Source organism: Carassius auratus, unplaced genomic scaffold, assembly GCF_003368295.1.
Source record: "Carassius auratus strain Wakin unplaced genomic scaffold, ASM336829v1 scaf_tig00031476, whole genome shotgun sequence".
Classification (NCBI taxonomy): Eukaryota; Metazoa; Chordata; class Actinopteri; order Cypriniformes; family Cyprinidae; genus Carassius; species Carassius auratus.
Genome location: NW_020525927.1, coordinates 8338 through 32521, shown reverse-complemented (window position 1 = coordinate 32521; position 24184 = coordinate 8338). Strand labels below are relative to the sequence as shown.

The window sequence follows — 24184 nt, the reverse complement described above, 5'->3', positions numbered from 1 at the left end:
AAAAAATTATGTGTAAAGACATGCATTATAGCGTTTATCTTTATCAGAGATGAAAAATGCAGGTATTCGTTTTTATTTCTTACATTTTTCTGGCCTCTTTCACCATATGTGTAGTTTGCTTGCATCTGAGACACACAAACACTTCCACTGATTCATTCACTGTGACTCAAGCTAACACTTCTGTCTCCATTCACAGGCAGATACACACCAGGCGACAGAGCACAGATGGAGATGAGGAGTCATGAAAGACTCTTTATAAATTTGATTAATGAGGAGCCTGAAGGCTGTGAAAATGACAACTGCACCTGATTTTGTTAGATTCTGTATATTGACATTATTCTTATTAAAAATATAAATAAAAAAGCCCTCAACAACTAAAAAAGTATTTCTCTATTCCCTATTTTAGTTTCAGACTATGGATATAGGATAATGGGGAGATTCCTAATCAGGCTATGCACACTCAGAAAAAAAGGTACAAAAGTTGTCATTGGGGTGGTACCTTTTGAAATGGTAGATCTTTGTACCATATTTACCCATAAAGGGTTCATAGTAAATCCTTAAGGGTACATATTATTTCCTAAAGTAGGCTTTAATATTAGTATGGTACAGGCTACATAGATTTTTTTTTTTTTAATTATAAAAAGATTTTGATTTTAGTTTATTCATTTTATAAGTTTATACAAATGTGAAATTAGGGAAATAAATATAAGGTTTCACAACATATATATATATATATATATATATATATATATATATATATATATATATATATATATATATATATATATATATATATATATATCCTTTTTACATTAAATTTGCCTTTCGTTTTTAAAGGTATTGAATTGAAACTGTTCCCCTTCATGTTTACACATCTATACTGTCAGAAATAAAAGGTAGGCTACAAAGCTTACACTTGACTTGTACCCAAAGGTACAAAGCTAAAAGGTACATCTTTGTATCTTATTTACCACTAAACAGTACATAGCCTACAGTATCAGTAGGCTACCTTAAAATGTACATGCTCTATTTAGGAACTTTACAAGTAGGCTATGTTTTATTATCTAAAGTAAACTGTACATACAGTAGTAACTTTAGTAGGCAGGGTGTGTGTGTGTGTGAGAGAGAGAGAGGGGGGGAGAAAACAAAAGAGAGAAATTTTCAGTTACATTAAATGTATTTTTAAAACTGAACCACGACTCTAATCATATAAATGAGGGTAATGTCTGCTTAATAAATACTTTTCTCGCTCAGCATAAATTATTTTTGATACATCACACATGATACAAGAGCTCACTTCCAATGGGATCAAATTTGCTTCTTGTGTCCTTGGCATAAAATGTTTGAAAACTTTTTTCTTGCGTCTCAATCATAGGTCTCATTACATCGCTCATATCGATGCTATCGACACTTGATTTGCTCACATGAGCTCTGTGTTCGATGAGTAATGCCTGTTCACTCCACGTGCACTTGTTTGGGGAAAGATGGCGGCTCCCGCTAGCGAGATTGAAGTGGTCGCTGCGAAAAAACCAAATGGTGAGTATTAATAGTTTGATTTTGTAATACTTCATCGTGTTTGTTATATCTGTAAGCTATAAAATCCAAATAGGTTTTTAAAGGAAACATCGCGATAAATCTGTAGGCGCCAATTCTATTTGATGCTGTGTGAAATAAATGGTACCTTTAAAGATACTGTAAGTTATATTGCTTCACTATATGTTAGCACTACATAAGTATTCAGAACTGTATCTGAACTGTATCATGTGTTACTGCAGTTGCATATTAGCATCGGGGATAGTTGTCACTCAGGGACGTTGTGAAAAAGTTTAAATATCTGTGACTGTAAGTTAAAATAAGCAGATGTGTTTATTCATCAGTAGTTTTGTATTTTGGTTTCATACAACACCAGCTATTCATTATATAAACAGTAGTCTATAGTAGTCAACAGAGAAATTATATTTATAATATTGTAGTAACTGTAAAGATAAAATGTGTGACACGCTGGTCCCCATATATGTGTAACATATTGATGTGTGTTTATGTGGTCTCTGAATATTAGGTACCATGGTTTTTCAAATGGTTATGATTAGAAATAATCTCAGAAATAAAAAAAAAAAATCATGATTCAATTATACACAATTGTCAAATTGTTATAGAGTTGTTCTACACATACGTTTATACACTGGTTGGTTGTAATGAGAAAATAGTTTAAACTTTTGTCACCAGCGCTATTTTTGTCAGCAAACCGAAGAGAACTTCTGTGTTTCTTCCTGACCCTAAATGGTACAGCTTCACTTGACTCCAGTAGGCTTGTGATAAATGATTGTGTTTCGGGTATTCCAATCAATCCTGCTGCTCTCAGAATGCTAATCCTAAATGCTGTCCTCAGTCTTTTGCTTGTTGTGTTGTCCGGGTGAAAATGGTAATTATTTTAATATTTGTTGTATTCTGTCATCTATAGTTTTTCATATGTGTTAATAAAAAGTTATACAGCCCCTTTTATCATGTTAATCTTGAGTACCTATAGAGTAGTACTGCATCCTCCATAACTCCAAAAAGTATTTAGTTTTATTATGTTCATAAGAGAAAGATAGTCTGTACCGATTTTTCCCGGAAAAACACGAGCGCCTGGAGGCGTGACGTGTGGGCGGAGCTAAAGAATCACGAGCGCCAGTTGCGTTGACAGCGTTTGGAAGCTGTGACAGCTGTGAAGGCTGAAACTGAACGAGAGCAGCAGCAGCAAGGACTCGCTCGAGCGGGGCTCGAACCCGGGTCTCCGATGGGAGGCGGACGCACTAACAAGGAGGCAGAGATATTTTAAGCAGTTTTACTCACCGCCTGTGGTTCCAACAGTCTCGCGTTAATGCAGCACGTTAACGCCGATAACGGCCCACCACTAATATAAATATATAACAATGTATTACGTTTAATCATAAGTTATTTATTTATTTATTTTTGGTTAAATATCCCCATTAAATTAGTAGATGAGCTTTACTTTTTTTTTTATATATATATATATACAAACAGTGATTTCCTCTTTAGGAAGACTTTTAAAACACCCGAACCAACATTTGTCTCTTGGTGGCATCCCTCACCCATCTTCTACTTGCATAATCATTTATTTTTATTAAAGGGGTGAAATTATGCAATTTCAAGTTTTTCTTTCTCTTTAGAGTGTTACAATCTGATTGTGCATTGATAGGATCCTTGAAGTTGCAAAGACTTAAGTTTAGGGCTGTGCGATTATTCAAAATCGAAATAAAATCGCGATTTGAGTGTGCGCGATTTCTAAATCGCTTTATAGCACGATTTTCCGTTGCCCAGGCCTCCAGCAGTATGTTAACTGAACCAATCAGGATGCAGAACGCCTAAGTGGAGCACGAGAACAGAGCCGACTGGGCATATGACTAACTCCAGTTTCACACACTGTCTGTGATTAGTGATGTGTCGTTCTTGAACGATTCGTTCATTTTGAACGAATCTTTAATGTGACTCGAGAAGAACGAGTCGTCTCGGGGAGTGATTCGTTCAGTCGCGCATGCGCATTATTCTATGGGTTCTGTTCTAGTAATAGTAATTCACCTGTCAGTCAATGCAGTCTTGAGCCGGAAAGAGAATTGATTAGTTCATAGTTCGGGTCTATCGGGTTTTTGACTCGTTCCTTGATCACGTGACAGCCCCATACGCTTACCCAATACAGTCTGAGCCGGAAAGAGAATTGATTAGTTCATAGTTCGGGTCTATCGGGTTTTTGACTCTTTCCTCAATCACGTGACAACCCAATACGTTAAACCCAATGAAGCATGAGCCGGAAAGAGAATTGATTAGTTCATAGTTCGAGTCTATCGGGTTTTTGACTCGTTCCTCAATCACGTGACAGCCCAATACGTTAAACCCAATGCAATATGAGCCGGAAAGAGAATTGATTAGTTCATCTCATGAGTCTTCGGGTCGAGTCGTTCCTTAATCACGTGACAGCCCAATACGTTAAACCCAATGCAATATGAGCCGGAAAGAGAATTGATTAGTTCATCTCATGAGTCTTCGGGTCGAGTCGTTCCTTAATCACGTGACAGCCCAATACGTTAAACCCAATGCAATATGAGCCGGAAAGAGAATTGATTAGTTCATCTCATGAGTCTTCGGGTCGAGTCGTTCCTTAATCACGTGACAGACCCATACGCTAAAACCATAGACACTGACAGTAAAAGAATGCAGATAATTGAATAGTTCATCTTTCGGTTCTTCGGGTTTTTCGTTATTTTGTACTGTGATGTGACAACATTGGCTAGAGTAATTAGTTCATTTACAACTTTCCTTACAAAATGGGTGCGTAGTACTTATTTATTATTAGTATTATTTACTCTTACAGTAACGTGATGCATTTCTGGTTTCAAATTGTTGTTTTTAATTTCTGTCATTGTGGTACTTTTCCATAACACTGAATATGGAAATAAAGAGTTGGTTATGCTTAAAATGTTGATCTTTTTTTCTGTCTGTTTGTTTGTTTTTGTTTAGTTGTGCAGTTATTAAATCAGATTGTCTGTGTAAACCATACTTTTGTAACATATGACACTTTATAAACATTAAAAACACTGTGTACTTTTGAATAGTTGTTTATTGTTTATTACAGAAAAGCTTTGTAACAAAGAGGACAACTATTCCAAAATAAATTAAAATAATAAAAATTTAAATAATTAAAAATTAAATTAAATTTAAAAGATAATAAAGCCACAGGGTCTAATAACCTTAACAAATGAACTTTAAAAGTACAATATAAAAAAAAGAAAAACTAAATATTGCACAACAAGTTATTCCCAAAATAATTTTAAACCATTTGAATAAAAAATAAATGAAAATTAAGAGATACTACAGCTACGGAGCCTTATAACAATAACAAATTACCTTTTAAAATCACAACAACAAAAATATTGCACAACAAGCTAGTCTTTTTATAAATAAATTAAAATAAATAAGCTTTAAAATAAATAACTATATTTGAAGTTAATTTAAACTATATTTGAAGTTAATTTAAATCTATATTTGTGGCTATATTTTTGCTAGACTTGCTTTAAGGCATGTTTACATTATTAAAAAAAAAACAAGCTCCCTGACCTTGGATGGGCTGAGGCTGTGAGTTCTTCTATCTGAGATAATCTGCCAAGTTTTAGAAAAAAAAATTCAGATGGCACGGATGTGGCCACAATGCAAAGTCTTGTCTTTGTGACTTCGGAAAGGCTTGTGTATACTGGTGAACATCTCCTCCACCAGGCCAGAGGGTCTGATGTGCGGGGTAAGAGTGGCTCTGCAAGGTTGGCCATCATAGCATCTGAGGTCTTAGAAGAGGTAGCAGAAGTCCTCAAGCTTGCTACCCTCTCGTCAAAGTCTTCCCAAAACATGGCCCCTGCACTGGCAGTGCACCAGGATCTGAAACTCCTCACTCTGAGCTGGGTTAAAACTGTTAAAGCTGAAGTTATCATAACCTTAATGTCTTTAACATTTGTCTTTAACATTAATAATTCAAATTCAAAATGTTATTTGCTTTTAATGTATGTCATTATGTCCTTTTTTGAGCAATCTTCTTATACATATATTACACCAATATGTCAAGTCTGCCTAGGAAAAGCAATTATTATACCAGCAAACTAAAAATTGGAGTAAAAATGAACAAACTAGTCTATAAATACTTTTTATTGTAAGCTTGATTATTATATTATTATATAGCCTAGTGTTTATTTACCGATAGACAGTCAAGAAGACAAATTAATCAAAATTGTATTTATAACAGGGTTTTATTTATTTATAAAATAATAACAAACCACAGATCCTCAACAAACAGTAACAAAAACACAGTGACAGAAATGTCAGAAATAGCGCATGGGGCTGTCACGTTATTAAGGAACGAGTCAAACTCGACCCGAAAGACTCATGAGATGAACTAATCAATTCTCTTTCCGGCTCAAGACCGCGTTAGTTTTGCGTATGGGGCTGTCACGTGATTAAGGAACGAGTCAAACTCGACCCTAAAGACTCATGAGATGAACTAATCAATTCTCTTTCCGGCTCAAGACCGCGTTAGTTTTGCGTATGGGGCTGTCACGTGATTAAGGAATGACTTAAACCCGAAGACTTCTTGTCAGATAAGAGGTGAGATGAGCTAATCACAGACTGAAGACCCAGGTAAAGAATGAATAGTTTTTCTTTATCTCATAGCATTTTAGTTTTGTATTGTTTGTAGTGTGATCAACGTTTGCATAAGTACTAGATGTGTTGGGGAGGTAGCACTTAATATTTTAATAACATTTTGCTAAAATGAACGAAATGAACGAAATGACTCGAAAAAAGATTCGTTCATTTTGCTGAACGAGACTCAAAAGTCAGAGTCGGTAAAATGATCCGAACTTCCCATCACTATCTGTGATGCGTAGCCTTTTTTTTTTGAGCCCATGTTAACGGATCAGAACGTTCACACTGCACGCAGTAAAAAGATGAAAAAAGATTTAATATGATCTGATATTTAAATTTGTGTTCTTTCAGCTACTTTCTTTAATTTGTGCGCTGTTAGTAAATCACCCGCAGAAATTTCCCCTCCCATCTGTACTGTTTAGGAATTGCACTCTCGCACTACCTTGCCATGTTTAGTAAAACTGTCCCTTAATTGTTTCTAACTTTTAACTGGTAGTGTAGGAATAGCCATTCACTAAACTATAGCCAGAACTTACATTAAAGATGGTCTGTCTGTCATAGGCTTAAAAAATAAATGGACATCGCTGACAGACTCATTCTGCTGATGACTGACCTCTCACTTCAGCAGCTGTTCTGACAGTGCACTGATTGATTGTGTGATGATTCATTTTGTAGTTGAGAAATGAATGCATGGGCTTTCCTTGTCTTATATAGATTGTAGCACAATCAATTTCTCATAAAATAATTTTTAGTGGATCCTGCTAAGGCAGTTTGCAATTGCACTCATACTGTATTCCACTGTATGGTGTCTTTACAGACACCTGTGTTGAGTAATGCTTACAGCAAACTTAAATTAAGTTAATTAACTGTCTTTTTTTAAGTAGTGCGAGGACCGAGGAGAGTGGCCAATCAGATTCCTGATGAGATCCTCAAAGATCCAGAGCTCATCGAGGCCATTAAGGCTTTGCCAGCTAACTACAATTTTGAAATCCACAAAACAATTTGGAGGGTGCGACAAGCCAAAGCCAAGAGAGGTGAGTACGTTTAAAATTGTTTTGTTGGAAAGGTTAATACAATTTTAAAACAACAGTTCTTTGTTGTGCATTTAAGGAAATATTGACCTATTTAGATATAATTTTTCCACTATGTGTGTGAATAAACTTTTGATTTGCTGCCTACCTCAACAGAAGGGACAATGATGCTATGTATTGTAGGTATCTGCAAAACCCTCCATATGTTGTATTGTTTGTTATTAGGCTTACAGTTTCGGTTCCAGAACATTAGTCATTCTGATTGTCTGTCTGTATATAATTAAATTGCCTTAAAGTTGATCTCTGTTTGCAGGATAATGCAGTAGCTTTACATAATGTATGTCTTGAGCTCATTGTTTTTATGAGAGCATACAGGCTTCGTTATATAGATTAATGTTATTCACTAGTGTGCTATTTAAGTTATATGGACAGAGTCAAGCAAACTGAAAATCAAAATTGCCTTGGAGTAGGCAAACGCGATTGACGGTGATAAGACTGTATTAAGCCACAACACCAGTTACGTCACTTGCCCACCGTGGTACTTTTTTGTATCAATCATTTAGTTCAGTAAAAGAACAGAAACGAGATGCAAAAGCACCTGTTTAGAAATATTTCAGTTTTTGAAAAGCCTATTGACTTGTCATTTATCGAAAGTGATTTTGGAAGTTTTTTTTTTAAGCATTTGTTTCTTATTTAATTGGTTCCACGTTGTTTACTGTAGTGTTGTCAAAAGACTCGGTACCAAGTCGGTACTAAAAAAATGAAAATGTCATGGTACAAGGTTTCTTTAAGTACCGGTACCAGGTACCCGGTAAACCGGTTCTTGACTCATACAGCGCTATGATTTCCTCGAAGCAGAAAACGCTGATGGAATCTCAAAATCCAGTCATGAAAATGAAACTTAAATTTTAATATGGACAGTCATGGAATTTGTCAAAGTTAGCATAAATTCATTACTATTATTTAGTAGCATGTATGCTATTACTTTATTTTTTAAAGAAATAAATCACACAATATTTCTTCCATGTTCAAAAAATTCCAAATTTTTTTTTAAATTTCATTAATTAAGACAAATTAAATTTGAGTGAAACTTGTTTACTGTTTTTCATAATTCTATCACTTGTAGAAAAACTTTAAACACAATTGTAAATAAGTATAAAGAATGTCATTGGTTTTATTTTTTGTGAATTATTATTATTATTATTTTTTTTTATTAGCATATTTTTGTATTTTGTTTTGGTACAGAGAACTATGGATTTTCACTTGTATCTGTAACGAATACTGAAATTTTGGTAACGTGACAACACTAGTTTGCTGATTTTTACGTTATTTAACCTTTGTGACATATGTTTATTTTATTTGAAATCAGGGTGTTTGCCGGGCCTCCAAGCCTTCTTATTTGTTTTGCTAATAAACATTCTACATTTCTTATTTATTTGGTTATATATTATTTGTTTACTTATTTCTGTAACAATAGCATAACAATAGCATTAGGCTGATTTGCTGCTATTTGAAAGTGAAAGTAAAAGTAAAATGTACATGCCTCTTTTACAAGCTATTTAAAATCGAAGGAAAGCAAAGAAAAGAGAGAACACCCTGCCCCCCTCGATGATACCGGTATTATCTGTGTTGTTGCACGTCAAATAACCGGTTGGAAAATTTCTGGGAAAATTGGTGAAATTCATGATGACATTTAGAGGCATAATTACATAATTTTATCAGGACTTGGGTTCAGCAAAATGTGGAAGATATGGTTATTAACCATCAACTGATTCTGCTGAATAACAAGGACATGTTTGCCATGGTGCAGAATGACTTTTATTCTTCAGAGCACAGCAGCTTGAAATATCTTGGCATTTGATTTTTACTCAGATTTTGGTAATACTTTACATTAAGGTTAAATTTTGTTAACTTTGTTCATTCATTATCCAAGTGCATTACAGAATTTACCTTAGTTAATGTTAATTTCTACATATTATGCAGTTTTAAACATTTTAATATTTTTAAATAATGTATGTGGAATACACTTGAATTAGCAATAAACAATATTCTATTGAAAATGAAACATTAACTTCTATTAATATATGATGTTTACAATTTTTTGTCTGTCATTAGCTTATGACGTCTAATGCATTAAATGAGGCTGAGCAAATGAAACTTATTGTACAGTGTTACTTAATTTCTAACAATTATTGAGGTCTTGATTGTTCATTCTTTGGAGAAATATGTGATAAATTAAAGTTTCTTGTTGTTTTGTTGTGATGTTATAATCTGTGTCCACAACAGCCAGCGCTTTGCATCAAAATATGTTGTATCCTCTGTAGTGACTTCCATAAGTGGTTTTTGCAAAAATCCTGTCAGATTGGTGTGAAATTACTTCCCCCAGGAAACAACACTTGTGGCTTATTTGAAAACGCTCTAATGAGATGTCATACAGCTTCTAAGTGAGATTTTAGCAATTATAAGTGGTCAAGACTTCCCAGGGTCGCCCCACGCTATTTCACTAAAGCATTTTACTGTAGACTATCCACATTAACGGATGAAATGACATCATATTCTAACGCATGTGCTTTACCTCCTCAAGCTAACCTCGGAGAATTTCATCACGGCATAAAAAAGATGGTGAAATCACAGCAAGCAGTTTGCTAATCCTATTATTCATGCTGTATCATTTATCGTTATGCAAATTTAATCCTCATTTAGTTTGATGCATCCAATCGAGAGCTGTTTATCTTGATGATGAATTGACTCAGCTTGAAGGCCTTGTCGTGAGTGCTGTGGCTTAGTCTAGTGGGTCCTGATCCAGCGACCCTTTGCTGCGTTCTTAATCTGTCATAACCATTGGGCTGGCTGTGAACTGCAAGCCAAAGATGTTATACCAATGACATTGTCTTTAATATGTCAAAATAGCCATAGTGCAGTTGTATGAACAACCAAAGTTTAGTTTCAGGAAATGCTATTGAAATGTGACCTTTTTGGGCTTCGAATTGCGATTTTTGTCTCTTTAAATCTCATCCGACTGACCTTGTATCCTCTCACTTTGGTCATGCTTCATTGTCTGATGCCAGTTTGTCCCAAGGGCCTGTTGAAGCATGTCCTCCATCATTCTAGTGCAGATGTCAAAGGATGGGTCATTACACAGTAAGATGAAGGAGAGCGAGGCGAGAGGTTGGTTTCAGTGTATTTAGATACATGTTCACCTGTATCTGTCTGTAGAGTCCAGACCTACAGCGATTTCCGATCTTTAATCACAAAAAGTCCTAATAATGCAGCAATTTCAAGCCTCTATTGGTTGTGAATGAAGTGTTTGATGTGCTGAATGTGTTAGCAGGTGGCTTGTGCCGAGTACTTGCATGGGTATTGGACCGAACGCTACAGTCTGCTGGGCTCTTTGTTGTAGAGGGTTTTCATTTTAAAAGCCTCCTCTATTTCTGGACTCAATATGCAAAAATAATTTTGGCTTTCTTTTTCTACCTTTTCCACATTCTTTCATGTTTTCGACCATTATTTTTCTTAAATATCCACAATGAAGCAGTTGCTTCATTTAATTGACTTTGTGGTTAGATAATAATTATTTTTAAGTATATACCTCCAGTAAGTGATGTAAGTTTACAGTGACATTAGTTACAGTAATTTTACATTACATACAATATATTTAAAGTATGTGAATATTTTCTAGAAAAAGAAATAAATACTGTTAATTTTGAACCTTATATTTGATTATTCTTTCGTACCAAGTTCTTAAAAATTCCAGCAACATTCACAACATATATACAATTACAGATGATTAAGCATAGAAATTGTCAGTTTGTTGTTTTATACACAACACACATTATTTCATACACGACATAGTTGTGAGATTGATTGATTTTATTTTTTTAGACAAACCATAATCCATAACAACAAAAGACAGTACTTTTTTGATCATTTTCTGATAAGAAGTGTGCGCTCCAAATGCACTTTGCATTTTGATTATGGTTTCTGTCCAGTCCGCTCGTTTTATCGCATTTAGCCAGAACTGTCATACGTTTTTTGTCTAGCATTGGCAGTATGTGTTAAAATGTAAAATTGGAGCTTGTATTACATCGAATATCACAACAAGGAGATATTTTAAGGGTCTAAAGGGCTCAAGATGTGTGTGTGTGTGTGCGTGTATATATATATATATATATATATATATATATATATATATATATATATAATATACAATTTATTTTTTAACAAATTATTTCTTTCCATTGATCAAATACATTTGTCTTCCAAATGTAAACATTTGTATTGACCAAATTATGAAGTAATGATTTGCACTACGCCATCATTTTCCAGTAAAACTATGTGTAAATTGGTTTCAAAAACCTTTATTGTTTAGAGCTGCAGGGCCTTGTCTATTTCACTTGTATGTATTGCATTTGATGTATATATTGTAGGCTAAATTGCATCTGTATTTATTACCTGTGCCTGGTCAATGTGTATAGTGTCATATTAGATCTGTATCAAATATTCTTGCACTGTGGCATCAGCGCAGACCTCATCTACGTTAATTTCCTGCTATGATAAGGAGAACTTTATGTAATAAGCATGCTTGTGTAACAGAAGTAATGTGTTATGCTGTAATGTTCTCTTGACTCTAGTGTACACGTTGAGACCAGTGAGTCACGCCTTATATATAGACAAGTTTTCCCCACACCTTTTCTACACTTGTGTGTGTGTGTGTATATATAACATTGTTTTGTTGCAAATTATGTAGTCATTGCCCTAGAGACCAGCACTTTTCAGAGATACATTTCCTGTCTGTAGTGAGAGGTGCCTTGCAACCTGGTTGTGTGTAAATTTTGAGAATGAATCATTATGATTCATTCACATCGCATTGGTAGACAAAAATGACATTCTGAGAGTAGTCTACAAATATCATAATTTGTCTGTTAAGTAAAGGATGCTATTAAATTATTATATATATATATATATATAGTGATGTCACACAGCTCATTATTTTGCTAAAGGTCTTGAGTTTAAATAAGCACAGGTAAAATCACAACTTGACTTGATAAATGTTAGAAGCCAAGGTGCATTTTATTGTTATTATAATAGCAGTAATATAATAATACAGAAAGTAGCAGCAGTTAGATGTGCCACCCCAAGGAGCTGCTCAGCAATAGATAACTGCTAGATAACATTTAATTTTCAGGGGGGTTTTGGACCAGACCGAAAGCAGGCACATAAAATTGCTTGCCTACATAGTGAAAAATAAATGTGATAATAGTATCATATAATAGTAGTAATATAATAAAATGATAATGGTTAATAAAAATACCCTCCAGTTGTACTTAATGCACTTTTATTGTGCGGAAGCAGTGCTGAAGTTCCACTGAAGTATATCTGATTGTGCTTAAGTGGAATTATTGCAATTGTACTTCAGGTACACTTTAAATATCTTAAAGACTGATATTGTTTAGAAATCATGCAGTTCTCATCAATAGTGACATTAAAACACATTATAGGCTTTATATTAAGAAATAAAGTTTAACTGTAATTTTTATATCAGTCTCGAGTAATATGTATTCTGGTTCTGACCAGTGGTCAAAGTGATTTTGCAAGAAAATATTATAGAGAATATGCATGTATTTAGGGCTATAATTGAATAATATTGCCCTTTTCAGTTTTTACTTGACTGTTAACAATAATAATAAAAAATATATAATAATAATTTTATAATAATATTATTCAGAATAATTGTTATTGTGTACATTAAACATTATATAAATTAATTGACATATTTAAATGAGTGTTTGTTTATATTTTTTATTTTTTTTACTTTCTATTCTATTAGATTTAGTCTAATGCAACCTACATGCAACCTACATTTACAAAACCATGTGATATGCTGTATCTGTTTATCTTACAGCTTATTATTAATAAGATAACTGATATTGGTAAGTCACAGATTTACGGAAGAAAAACACTGGACTATTGTACAATATTTCATATATGCAGTATGATACTTTAAGGTTTGTTACTTTGGTACTTTTCTACCAAAAAAAGGTAGTTGTTGTTCTACCAAAAATTGTAGGTTACCCACAATTGCACTTCAGTTCAAGTTTTAGGTAAAAAGTTTAAAACATTAAATAATTAAATTCTTATTTTTACTCCCAAAGAACACTTAAAATTTTATAGAACGATTAAAGAAAATGTAAAATATCAAAACTGCCAGTAAAGATTTAAAATAAATGCTTCTTTTGAAGTTTTTTTTTTCATCAAAAATCCTGAAAAAAGTATTATTGTTTCCAAAAATATTAAGCAGTTGTTCTCAACATTTATAATAACAATAAATTTTTGTTGAGCATCAAATCAACATATATAAATGATTGCTGAATGGCAATCACAGGAATACATTAAAATTTTAAATATAGACATAGAAAAATAGTCTATTTAAAAAATATACTTTTTTTTTTTTTTGCCTTTTTTTTTATTCTTTAGGACAGGACAGTATAAAAGACAGGAAGTGGAGAGGGGATGGGACTGAAATGTCCACGACTCAGGCCTCGAACTCGGGATGGCCAAATGCACAAATCGCATGCCCACAATGCTTTTGGAACCGACAGAAAAGTTAATTTAAATTATAATAACTGTTAATGTTTTTTAAATCTAATAAATCTAGTCTTAGTGAACATAAGATACTTCTTTCAAAAACATTTAAAAATCTTACCAAATCCCAGACTTTTGAACAGTAGCATAGAGTTTAATAATCCAGCGCTACGGCCCCTTTTGCCCAGGTCTAGACTGACTCCTGGTTCATTCCGGTCTCTCCTGTCACCTTATTGTTGCTCTCTGGCTCAGTAGGCTTCATCAGAGCACAAATATCTGTTTCTATGTTCATTTCACATAATGAGGATGCATTGTTTGCCTGACTGATTATTTGTGAGTTTTTCTGGCCTAAGGATGGCGATGATGAATGCAGACAATAGTAGAAATGACTTGCCTCTCAGATTAATTCGTTCTTGTGTTTGTATAATTAGTCCACGGTGTCTTGAAATAAATGTGATCATAATGCAAACTCTTTCTGTAGGGATGTCTGTTTGTATTTACTAGGGCTGTACAATTAATCAAATTTCTAATCACGATTACAATTATGGATGCCACAGTTACGTAATCGTTCACAGTGGAAATTAATCGTTTCTGCATGTTTAAGGGTTTTTTCATTATTTTAATTTTAGAATAATGTTATAATACCATCCATATTTTAACTTTTTTATAATTTAAAGAAACCAATATGATGTATAGTTGAAAAAAAGCACTAAAAAATTGTTTTCAGCTTTTTATTTTCATATAAAAATAAGGCATGCAGTTGCATCGAGCAATGGTATAGACATCAATGTAAATTGTGATAATTTTAATTAATAGTTACAATTTCAAGGGAATAATCAACAATTATAATTTTTGTCATAATCGTGCAGGCCCTAGTATATACCCACAAACTGATGGAAGTACTGGAAGAAGTGAAGATCTGATTAGGCCTTGACAGTCGACGTGACAGCCATGTCACATTGCAACTGACAGTAGTGCACATGATGTCTCCAACATGGTTTTCTCCAACCTGGCCAAATATAAATGAGACCACGATAAATGGAAGATGTTAACAAGAAATATGGCAACGATTCTGATTTCAAAGAGAGCGTGTGCAGCCGAGGAGTTAATGCGCCCACTTGTTGGGAGCAGAACAGCGAACGTGTCTACACAGGATATATATATATATATATATATATATATAGTACAGACCAAAAGTTTGGACACACCTTCTCATTCAAAGAGTTTTCTTTATTTTCATGACTATGAAAACTGTAGATTCACACTGAAGGCATCAAAACTATGAATTAACACATTTGGAATTATATAAATAAAAAATTGTGAAACAACTGAAAATATGTCATATTGTAGGTTCTTCAAAGTAGCCACCTTTTGCTTTGATTACTGCTTTGCACACTCTTGGCATTCTCTTGATGAGCTTCAAGAGGTAGTCACCTGAAATGGTCTTCCAACAGTCTTGAAGGAGTTCCCCGAGAGATGCTTAGCACTTGTTGGCCCTTTTGCCTTCTGTCTGCGGTCCAGCTCACCCCTAAACCATCTCGATTGGGTTCAGGTCTGGTGACTGTGGAGGCCAGGTCATCTGGCGCAGCACCCCATCACTCTCCTTCTTTTCTCCACAATTTTCATTATCATGAAATTAAAGAAAACTCTTTGAATGACAAGGTGTGTCCAAAATGTTGGTATGTACTGTTTATATATATATTAGTTGTTATATATACGGTAGTTGGTCCATTACCACTGCGGTGGTAAAAATCTGCCACTGTAACATTACTAAATGTGATGTTTTTAATTCTCTCTAGAACCATCCTCAAAACTATGGTTTTTGTTGATGCATTGTATTGTGAACATATGCCATGGCTTTTTAAAGCTAAAATGTGTTTTCTCTACCAATAATAACTGTTTTATAATAGGTTTCCTAGAACACTCCCCCTATCTGTCATTGGTTGTTTGAATAGATAGCCCCACCCCCGACTTTGTCTCATAGTAGTTTCTGTCATGGTGTGTTTAAGGGAGGCATGATAAATATCAGCTGATATTTAATGCGCATCTTGTCAGTAAAGCCAGTTCTGTAATCATCGGTAAATCTCTACGTGTGTGTCATTTCATGTGGAGCAGCATTTACTACAGAGAGCCGTTGTTCACTGAGAATCTGCGCAAAACATACACAAACTTGCCAACTGTGTAGTAAATCCGATATTTATCGTGCATCCCTAGTGTGTTTTAGTAAGGCTGAAATGCTGTGTTGTCTAAAAGTAATTTATAATAATTTACTCAATTATAATGCACCTTATCCCATCTGTTTAGCTTTTATTGTTGCATCCGTGCTCTTTCAGTCATTCAGTTTGATGAAGGCTAACATTTTGTTTGTCAGTCCTTGTGGTGTGGTAACAGGTGTATCTGAACACACTAAGCACATTTATCTATGTGTGTGTTTGCCCACTCCACATCAGTCGGGGGTTCTGGCGTTTTGGCATTTCCTTCAGCTTCAATGACATTTCTGGATGTGCGGTGTACAAATGTGTGCTCACTTACATTGTGTGCTCACTGGGCCTCCTTAGTGAGAAACAGCTCGTCATTGGCTGGTTGAGGAGGGATGGATGGAGAGATTTGTCAGGCAAGGCTGTACTGAGCTGAATAACCTTTTACTGTTAATAAACTCGCCCTTTCCCAGGTAATGACCTGTCTGTGTCTGTCCGAACTGAAGGGGGCCAGTCTTTTAACCTTTCATCAGAGTGTTACTCAGCCCAGCTGTATTCCCCCTTCTTCCTTTCATCCATCACTCTTCCTGGCCGCTCTTTAGCTCGTCCACTCTCTGAACAAATTGCTTATGTTATTTTTTCCCTCCATCTCATTTATTGCTCATTTCTTCGCAGCTGAGTCATATTCATGTAATTTCACCATTTCTTAAAAATGGGTGTGAATTCTAAGTAGGGCACATCCTGCGCTCACACTGAAGCAGCTTGTTCATTTTAAATGCAGGTTCAAGAATTTTTTTTTTTTGTCCCTACATGTTCAGTCTTGCCCTATACATTTTTTGTACTGGCCTCTCAGTCAATATATATTTATTATAAAATATGAAAATGATAATGACATAATAAATATATATATAATTATATAATTATAATTATAATTATTTTATTTTTTTTACTTTTTATATTTTTTTTATATTTATATTTTCATTGCTGTTTGAAATATTACAACAAAACCTTTAAAATTTATATATATATATATATATATATATATATATATATATATATATATATATTCATTTAAAACATTTTTTCATGTTTTTCTTTAGTTAAAAAAAAATGTATCATGTTTTTAAAATAGCTGAAAGCTCTATATTCGTGTAACTCCATGTCTGCTATAAATTCATAAACACCGTTTTGCTGGAAAATGACGACATGCGGTGCAAAACTCCTCATTATGGCACAAAGATGGCTTCAGTTAAAGCCGTTTTAACTGATGCTCACAAGACTGACAGTGATTTTTACAAACTGTTATATATTGAGGAAACCAAAATTATAACATTACTTTCTTTATATATTTAAGTAAGCAGAACTTGCAACAATTTTCAGTACCTCACAGGAAACCAAATGTTTTTAAAACGTGTGATCATCACTGGCCAGATGTCAGAAACTGGCTAGAAAATCTCTCACAGTGGAGGGAATGCCATGTTTTGATGGAATGATTATGGTTGTAATTGATTTTTCTGCTGGGATCCAGCATATTTTAATAATTCATACGGCAGACTGTAGGCCACATGTATTTCACTAATGAGGAGAAGCCAGAAATGTGGCATTTGTAATGGAAAATGATGAAAATGTTAAAATATTGGCTTGATTTAAAATATTGTATAATTAGTGTAACAGTCAAAAGTTGAGAGCATCAGTTGATCAAAAATTAGATAAGATATTGCTACATCCTTTTTCAAGCATTCTGTTCATGCTTGTTTATTGACGGATAAAAAGGCTCCTGGATAGGACACACTTATATAGCATCATTGTGAGCTGATAGCCATGTAGAATGGTGATAATTGGAAATTTCACTGTTCCTTTTTTCATTGTTCACTTCTTAGGCTGAATTGTACATGTAACGGATCCAATTTTAGGTCATGAGTCTGTTTCCAAGACAACAGTGCAGCATATCTAAGCATGATGCTGGCATACAATGAGATCCCCCCCCCCCCCAAAAAAAGACTTTTCTTTAGACATGTCTAATGTTATTAAGTTCATCAGCCACATAATTTATAGAGTTTGAATTATTTAAAAACAAGCACAGCGCAAAAAGCATGATCTCATTAGACTGGTGCAGGATCAGCTGATGGGTTATTATTATATTCCCAGAAAATAATCGCTTCTCATTGTACCAATAAAGTGAAATTATCTTAAATAATATACAAACTGTCTGCCAGAATGTTATTATTTTAATTAGAATGGGCTGATCTCTTTTTAGCAGCTCTTTCAGCTATTTTTCAACATTTAAGTGTCGAGTTAATTTAGAAAATATATTTTATCCAAGATAAGATAATAATCTCTAGAAATGAGCATATGGAGAAAAGAATTTGCCAGACTGTGTTTCAATTACTGTTAATACGTTGAAGTTAACTGCTTTGCATGTTTTAGTAATATGTAGTCCCTTATTATAATTTAATTAATTTAACACTGAAGAAATGGTTTGTATGGCTTTGTCGAAAGGTCACTGGCCTCAGTAGGGGATAATGTATTGATTTTTATTGGATTAAGATATTTTAATGGATCCAACATCCATGGTATACCACGCTTTCATATCGTCCATGTACCTATATTATCATCTCTCTGTTCTTCTATGCATGTTCATTTCACACTGATTTAATGCACTCCTCCTTCACAGCATTTAACCGCACATGCCTTTCCACCCTGATAGACGGCTTTTTGTTTTGCACTGTGTTTTGAGCTCTCTCGAAAAATAGAAAGTGCATCTTTGTCCCTGTTTTTAGGCATGATGTAAATTTAGTGTGACCCGCAAGTTATTGCAGCTGTTAAAATGGTTAGCTTGTCTGAAACTGTGCCAACTTTGCATTTATGCTTCATGCCAAATTTGCAAGCTGCTTAGGTTGATTTGCATATTAGTTTTCTGGTCAAAAACATGTTTTTTTTGTTGTTGTTTTTTGTTTTTTAAAGAATTTTTAACTTTTATTCAGCAAGGACATTTAATTTATCATGTAAGTAATTAAGTACCAGTAAATACTTTTATAATGTCAATAAAATGTATAATGGTTTATAAAAAAAATAAAGTGCCACAACATTGATAATAATATGAAATGTTTTTGGGCAGTAAATCAACATATTACATAAAAAAAAAAAAAATAAAAGATCATCTGGCATATGTTATATTATGTTATGTTGTTATATTATGTTATTTGTTAAATATGTTACCTCCTTGTTTACAGCTAAATCAGTTCATGTTAAATCTAGTTTTTCTGCCTTTCTTTAACATTTGTGATGGTCAAGCTAGCAGTGGATGGAAAAGTAGTTCATTAAAATGCAGATACAAAAAAAAAATTCAGTGTAGAGAACGACACAGTAACAATGCAGATGTTCCAGAATTTTCTTATGTTCCAGTGCTGCAATATTGCAAAATATTGTTTTTCCACAGAGACAATGGAAATTTTTGGGTTTGTGTTCAACCTCAGCAATGCGCCAGAAAGAACTAGCCAGTGTTCTGTCTTTGAACCAATTTTTCAATACAGTTTTTTGGCTGCATTTCATTTTTGTAACTGGTGTCTCATAATGAGGCATGACTTTTGTGAAAATGCGAGACAGAGGCCAATTGCATGGTCTAACACTAAATGTGTGAGTTGGCAACCCTGTCTAAAGTTTTGTGCTGTAGGTTCCTTAAATAATTAGTGCTCAATTGTTTCAGTAATATAGCTCAGTACACATTAAACCATTATTTATTCTTAACAGAAGGTACAGTTGTGCATATTTACCTTGACAGTTATTTTAATTGGTTAAAGCCTCAAGCAAACAAACTTGCCTATTTAAAGGAAAACATCTGTCAGACTTTACTACAAGTTCACAGACACACAAACAACACTTCCCTATTAAATTTAACAGAATGAAAAAAAGAAAATTGTACACAATGCAGTTTGTATTAGGGATGCATAATATATTGTTTTATGTTCTCATATCACTCCTATAAATAAAATAGGTATTTTTAAGCTAATAAATCAAATCATATATTTATGTATTTTTATTTTATGTATTTAATATTAATTTAGTGTTTTATTTTTTATTAACATTTTGTATTAATTTATTTATTAAACACAATTTGTTATATACTCAGTACCATTTGAATATGTTTGCAAAATGTTATTATTATTATTAATATTATTATTGTTATTATTATTTTAACTTCCTTAAAGGAAAATTGTCCATTATCTAACTTGTTTTTTAAATTCATAGTAGGCCTATAATTGTTAAATGTTTGTGGCATAAAGGATTTAAAATCAGTTTTCTCATTTAGAACCTGGAGATCTGGACTTCTATGTTTTTGTTTGTTTATTTGTTTTTTAGATATTTGCCAAAGCTTTCATATAGTTTATATTTTGCACATCAGACTGCCCGTATTGCCAGACTAATATATAGGAGGCCAGAGCAGCTGTCATTCTTATTGCATTATACTGCACTGACTGGACTCTCTTTCTTTGACCTGCAGTGGCCTTGCAGTTGCCTGAGGGTCTGCAGATGTTTGCCTGTGTGATTGCTGACATCATTGAGAGGTGGGTACCGCATACACTCACACAGCGCTCCTCAGGACTGTGGATGCACGTCCTTGGTTAAACAGGAAGAGCATTTGAGTCTGCAGAAGACCTCTGTGCTCATTAAAAAAAACTCTAAGCTTATCATCATTCCCCGCCGTATCTGGGGCTCAGCAGAAAATTAGACACAATTGCAGACACAAGCCAGCTATCACGGTCTCGCTAGTTAATGACATGAAGTGGACAAAGCCATTATTCTTCTCAATTACATCTTGTTACAGTCTGTGCAGAGCGTGTAGCATACGAAAATACAAATTGTGGTCTGGCCACACCTCCCACTTCGATTGGGTTTAATGCTAATGAACACTAGTAGCTCTGCTTAATGATAAACAATGTGCTGTGACAACAAAAAAATGTTTGTTCACAAGTGTTGAAGGTCAAAAATGAAAATTCTGTCATTATATAAACCTGTATTAATTTTTTTGTTGTTGAGTATATTTTTCCTTCTTTTCCATACAGTGACATTTAATACAGTATGAACCATTTGGACTGAGTCACAAATTGATTCATATACAAATAGGGGTTTTGTGAACCAGATAATTTGTTTTTGTTTTAAAGTATTTGACTAATGTTTTGTTCATAAATTGGACATCTCTTAAGCAAAGTCAAGATTGATGTCAAGATTTTAAGTGAACCTTGACATAGATTTGGTCTGCTTCTCACACGAAGCTACTTTAGAAGACGTAGAACTTAAGTTATAGGGGCCGCTTTCATGATACTTATGGTCCTTTTTCATCCTTATTATAGCCTGAAAAGAGTTAACATTTGTTGTAATTGCATGGAACCAAGTAAACAGCCTTCTCTGTGCTAGAGAAAGAATGCCAGCATGAGGATGTGTAAATAATGACAGAGATTTGTGTTTTGGCTCAGCTGTTACATTAAGAGCCTTGCCTCCTTTTATACTAAACATTACATTTCTCTTTCTCCATCTCCTGGGATGAATGTTCCTCCTGTTTCTTTAAAGTGTGTTCCAACTTTCCTCCGAATAAGCAGAGTCCTATTCCGGATGTCTGCTCAATACTAATGAGGGACATTCTCAGCTGAGGAGAGATGGGTGAGCGTTTTCGTTGAGGGATATGTTTAGCCTCGGGAACCGCACTCAAAGTGTCACATTCCCAGAGGATTCATCTGTATTACGAAAACATTATGGGACTGTAATGGTTCCTTCTCACTCAGGGCTGGCGGTTCGATTTGGAGGTGAGCATAGAGTCAGTGAGTTGAATCTAACGGTCTTTGGATGTTTTGATTGGGTCGTGTGAAAGTCTCGCTGTTTGATGTCTCTCCTGGTTAACACAGATCCCTCTGTTTGATGTAAATCTGATGTCAGCACTTCTGCGCTTACTTTCTTTATTCAACTTCCTGTTTCTCTAACACATAGACTTTATGATCTTGTTCTAGTGAAATGTCCAGTGTTGATCTCAATTAAAATATTCATTTACAACACTGTAAAAAGAATTGTGGTCGTGGTTGCCGGAATTTTACTGTAAAAAAAAAATATGGTAGCAATATTTTAGGTTTTACGGTTTACATTTACAGTTAAGTACCATAAATTATAATGTAATTTATATAATGTTAATATACCAACTTATTGAAGTACTGAAATCTGTTTTGTAACTTTGTAGTACAATGATAACCACCAAATGCATGGTGGTGATGAGAAAGTCACATGATGAACCAAAGCCCATCACAAGCAGCTTTTAAATAATAACATATATTTTTATGCTGCGGCACCCAGGAAGTAGTTGGGGGTTCGATGCCTTGCTCAAGGGCACCTAAGTCGTTGTACTGAGGGTGGAGAGAACACTGTACATGCACTCCCCCCACCCACAATTCCTGCCGGCCCGAGACTCGAACTCACAACCTTTCAATACATTAAAAACTTTAATATTCTAAAAGATTATTACAGTTTGAAATAACTGTTTTCTATTTTAATACATATTAAAATGTAATTTATTCCTTTGATGGCAAAGCTTAATTTCCAGCAGCCATTACTCAGTCTTCAGTGTCTCATGATCCTAGAAAACATTCTAATATGCTCATTTGCTACTAAAGATACATTTATTAATATTATTGATGCTGAAAGCAGTTGTGCTACTTAATGTTTTGTATTTTATTTACATTTTGTAAACTTTATATAAATTATACATTTACTGTTTGTTTTATTTAATGTGAAGTGTCCCTGCAAATTTTTTTTATAAATAAATACCTGCAAAAAAAATAAAAAATAAATAATAACTTTCGGACCCCAAACTATTGAATGCTAATGTACATTTAAATTAATTTATGAATGTACAAATGTTTGAAGTATTAGATACCATTTTGTTTAGATACCATGTGAAATTTAAAGGAAAATTGACTAAAATGAATGAATGAATAAATATAACATGATAAAATATTGACTACATTTAAAAGACACAAAACCTGAGGGAAAAATGAACACTGGCCATATCTTGTTTTTTCTATCTTTCCACCTTTTCTATTTTATATATTCTTCTACCTGTTGTTTTTACATGGTACTCCAACATATGTTAATCATTACCATGGTATTACCATCAATATGTTTCCCAATAAACCATAGCACAATATCATGGTTAGGGTTGGGAATAATTAAAAATCATATTTACTTTAACTATTATGTTTTTTACTATTTTACCTTCATTGAATGTAGTGTTGCTGGAAGGTAATAAGTCATTTTGAGTAATGCTAGTCCATCAATCATGCAAGTTGATGTTTTTACACTATCAATTACATTTTTCTTTTCAAGCAGGAATAAGTTGGTTGGCTAAATAGTGCCTTGAGGGCTAAGACACTTGTTCATTTCCCTAAATATATGAAATATATACTGTTATACTTATTACCATGTATACACACTCTCCATGAAGCCCATATTTTACAAATGATAATGCAGTCAGGTGATGGTGTGATGCAATGAGTGGTTTCTGCATTTTTAAACATTTAAAATGCATGAAAATAAATATTTTCTATCACTTTGTTTATCACTCTTGAAATGACCTGTACACTAAATTATCTATCCCTCATACTTACATAACAATAGCAGTCCATTTATTTAGTGGTCTAAGTTGAAGTCAGTATGTATATTAATGTCAATATTGGGCAAATATAATGTAGTTTAGTGGCGGCAGGTGCTGTACAGTCAGACAAAACAATGTGCACAGTTATCAAAGGCGCGAGTGCGCGTACAGTCGTGGGAAACGTGTTTGGCAGTTAAAGACACTATGCGGCGCGGTGAGTCTGTGGAGTGCACGCCATTGGATACAGTGTGCTCCGTAATTAAAGAGGCAGCGCAGCATTTCAGTTTATTCGGTTTGTGACATAATTTATGGGAAACACTGAATCATCAGAACACCGGCACAAGGCTGCTCAAAGCTTTTGGTCACGGGTCGCACCGGAACCGGTTCTTAAAAAAAAAAAAAAACGGACCGGAACTCTATTCCCAACCCTAATCATGGTGCGAGGGTTTAACCCCTCCCTTGAAGTCTCTTTGTCCAATTAAGTGTGTGAGAAGTGCTTTGAGTGTGTGTCTGTCTTGTAATATGTACTTTACCCTCCTTATCAGACGGCC

The 24184-nt window shown here is 34.1% G+C and overlaps 1 protein-coding gene across 2 annotated transcripts; it reads left to right on the top strand.

Moving 5' to 3' along the window:
- The first annotated feature begins 1413 nt into the window (after positions 1-1413).
- On the top strand, positions 1414-21096 carry LOC113080513 (2-(3-amino-3-carboxypropyl)histidine synthase subunit 1-like). Of its 2 annotated transcripts, none has more exons than XM_026252667.1 (3): positions 1414-1536; positions 7071-7220; positions 20499-20966. In XM_026252667.1, exons 1-3 carry the CDS (start codon positions 1485-1487, stop codon positions 20621-20623), a joined length of 327 nt encoding a protein of 108 aa, XP_026108452.1. In that variant the 5' UTR covers positions 1414-1484; the 3' UTR covers positions 20624-20966. The 2 variants fall into 2 exon arrangements, with proteins under 2 accessions (XP_026108452.1, XP_026108450.1); XM_026252665.1 differs by having other exon boundaries at positions 1432-1536; positions 7068-7220; positions 20499-21096.
- Positions 21097-24184: the final 3088 nt, after the last annotated feature.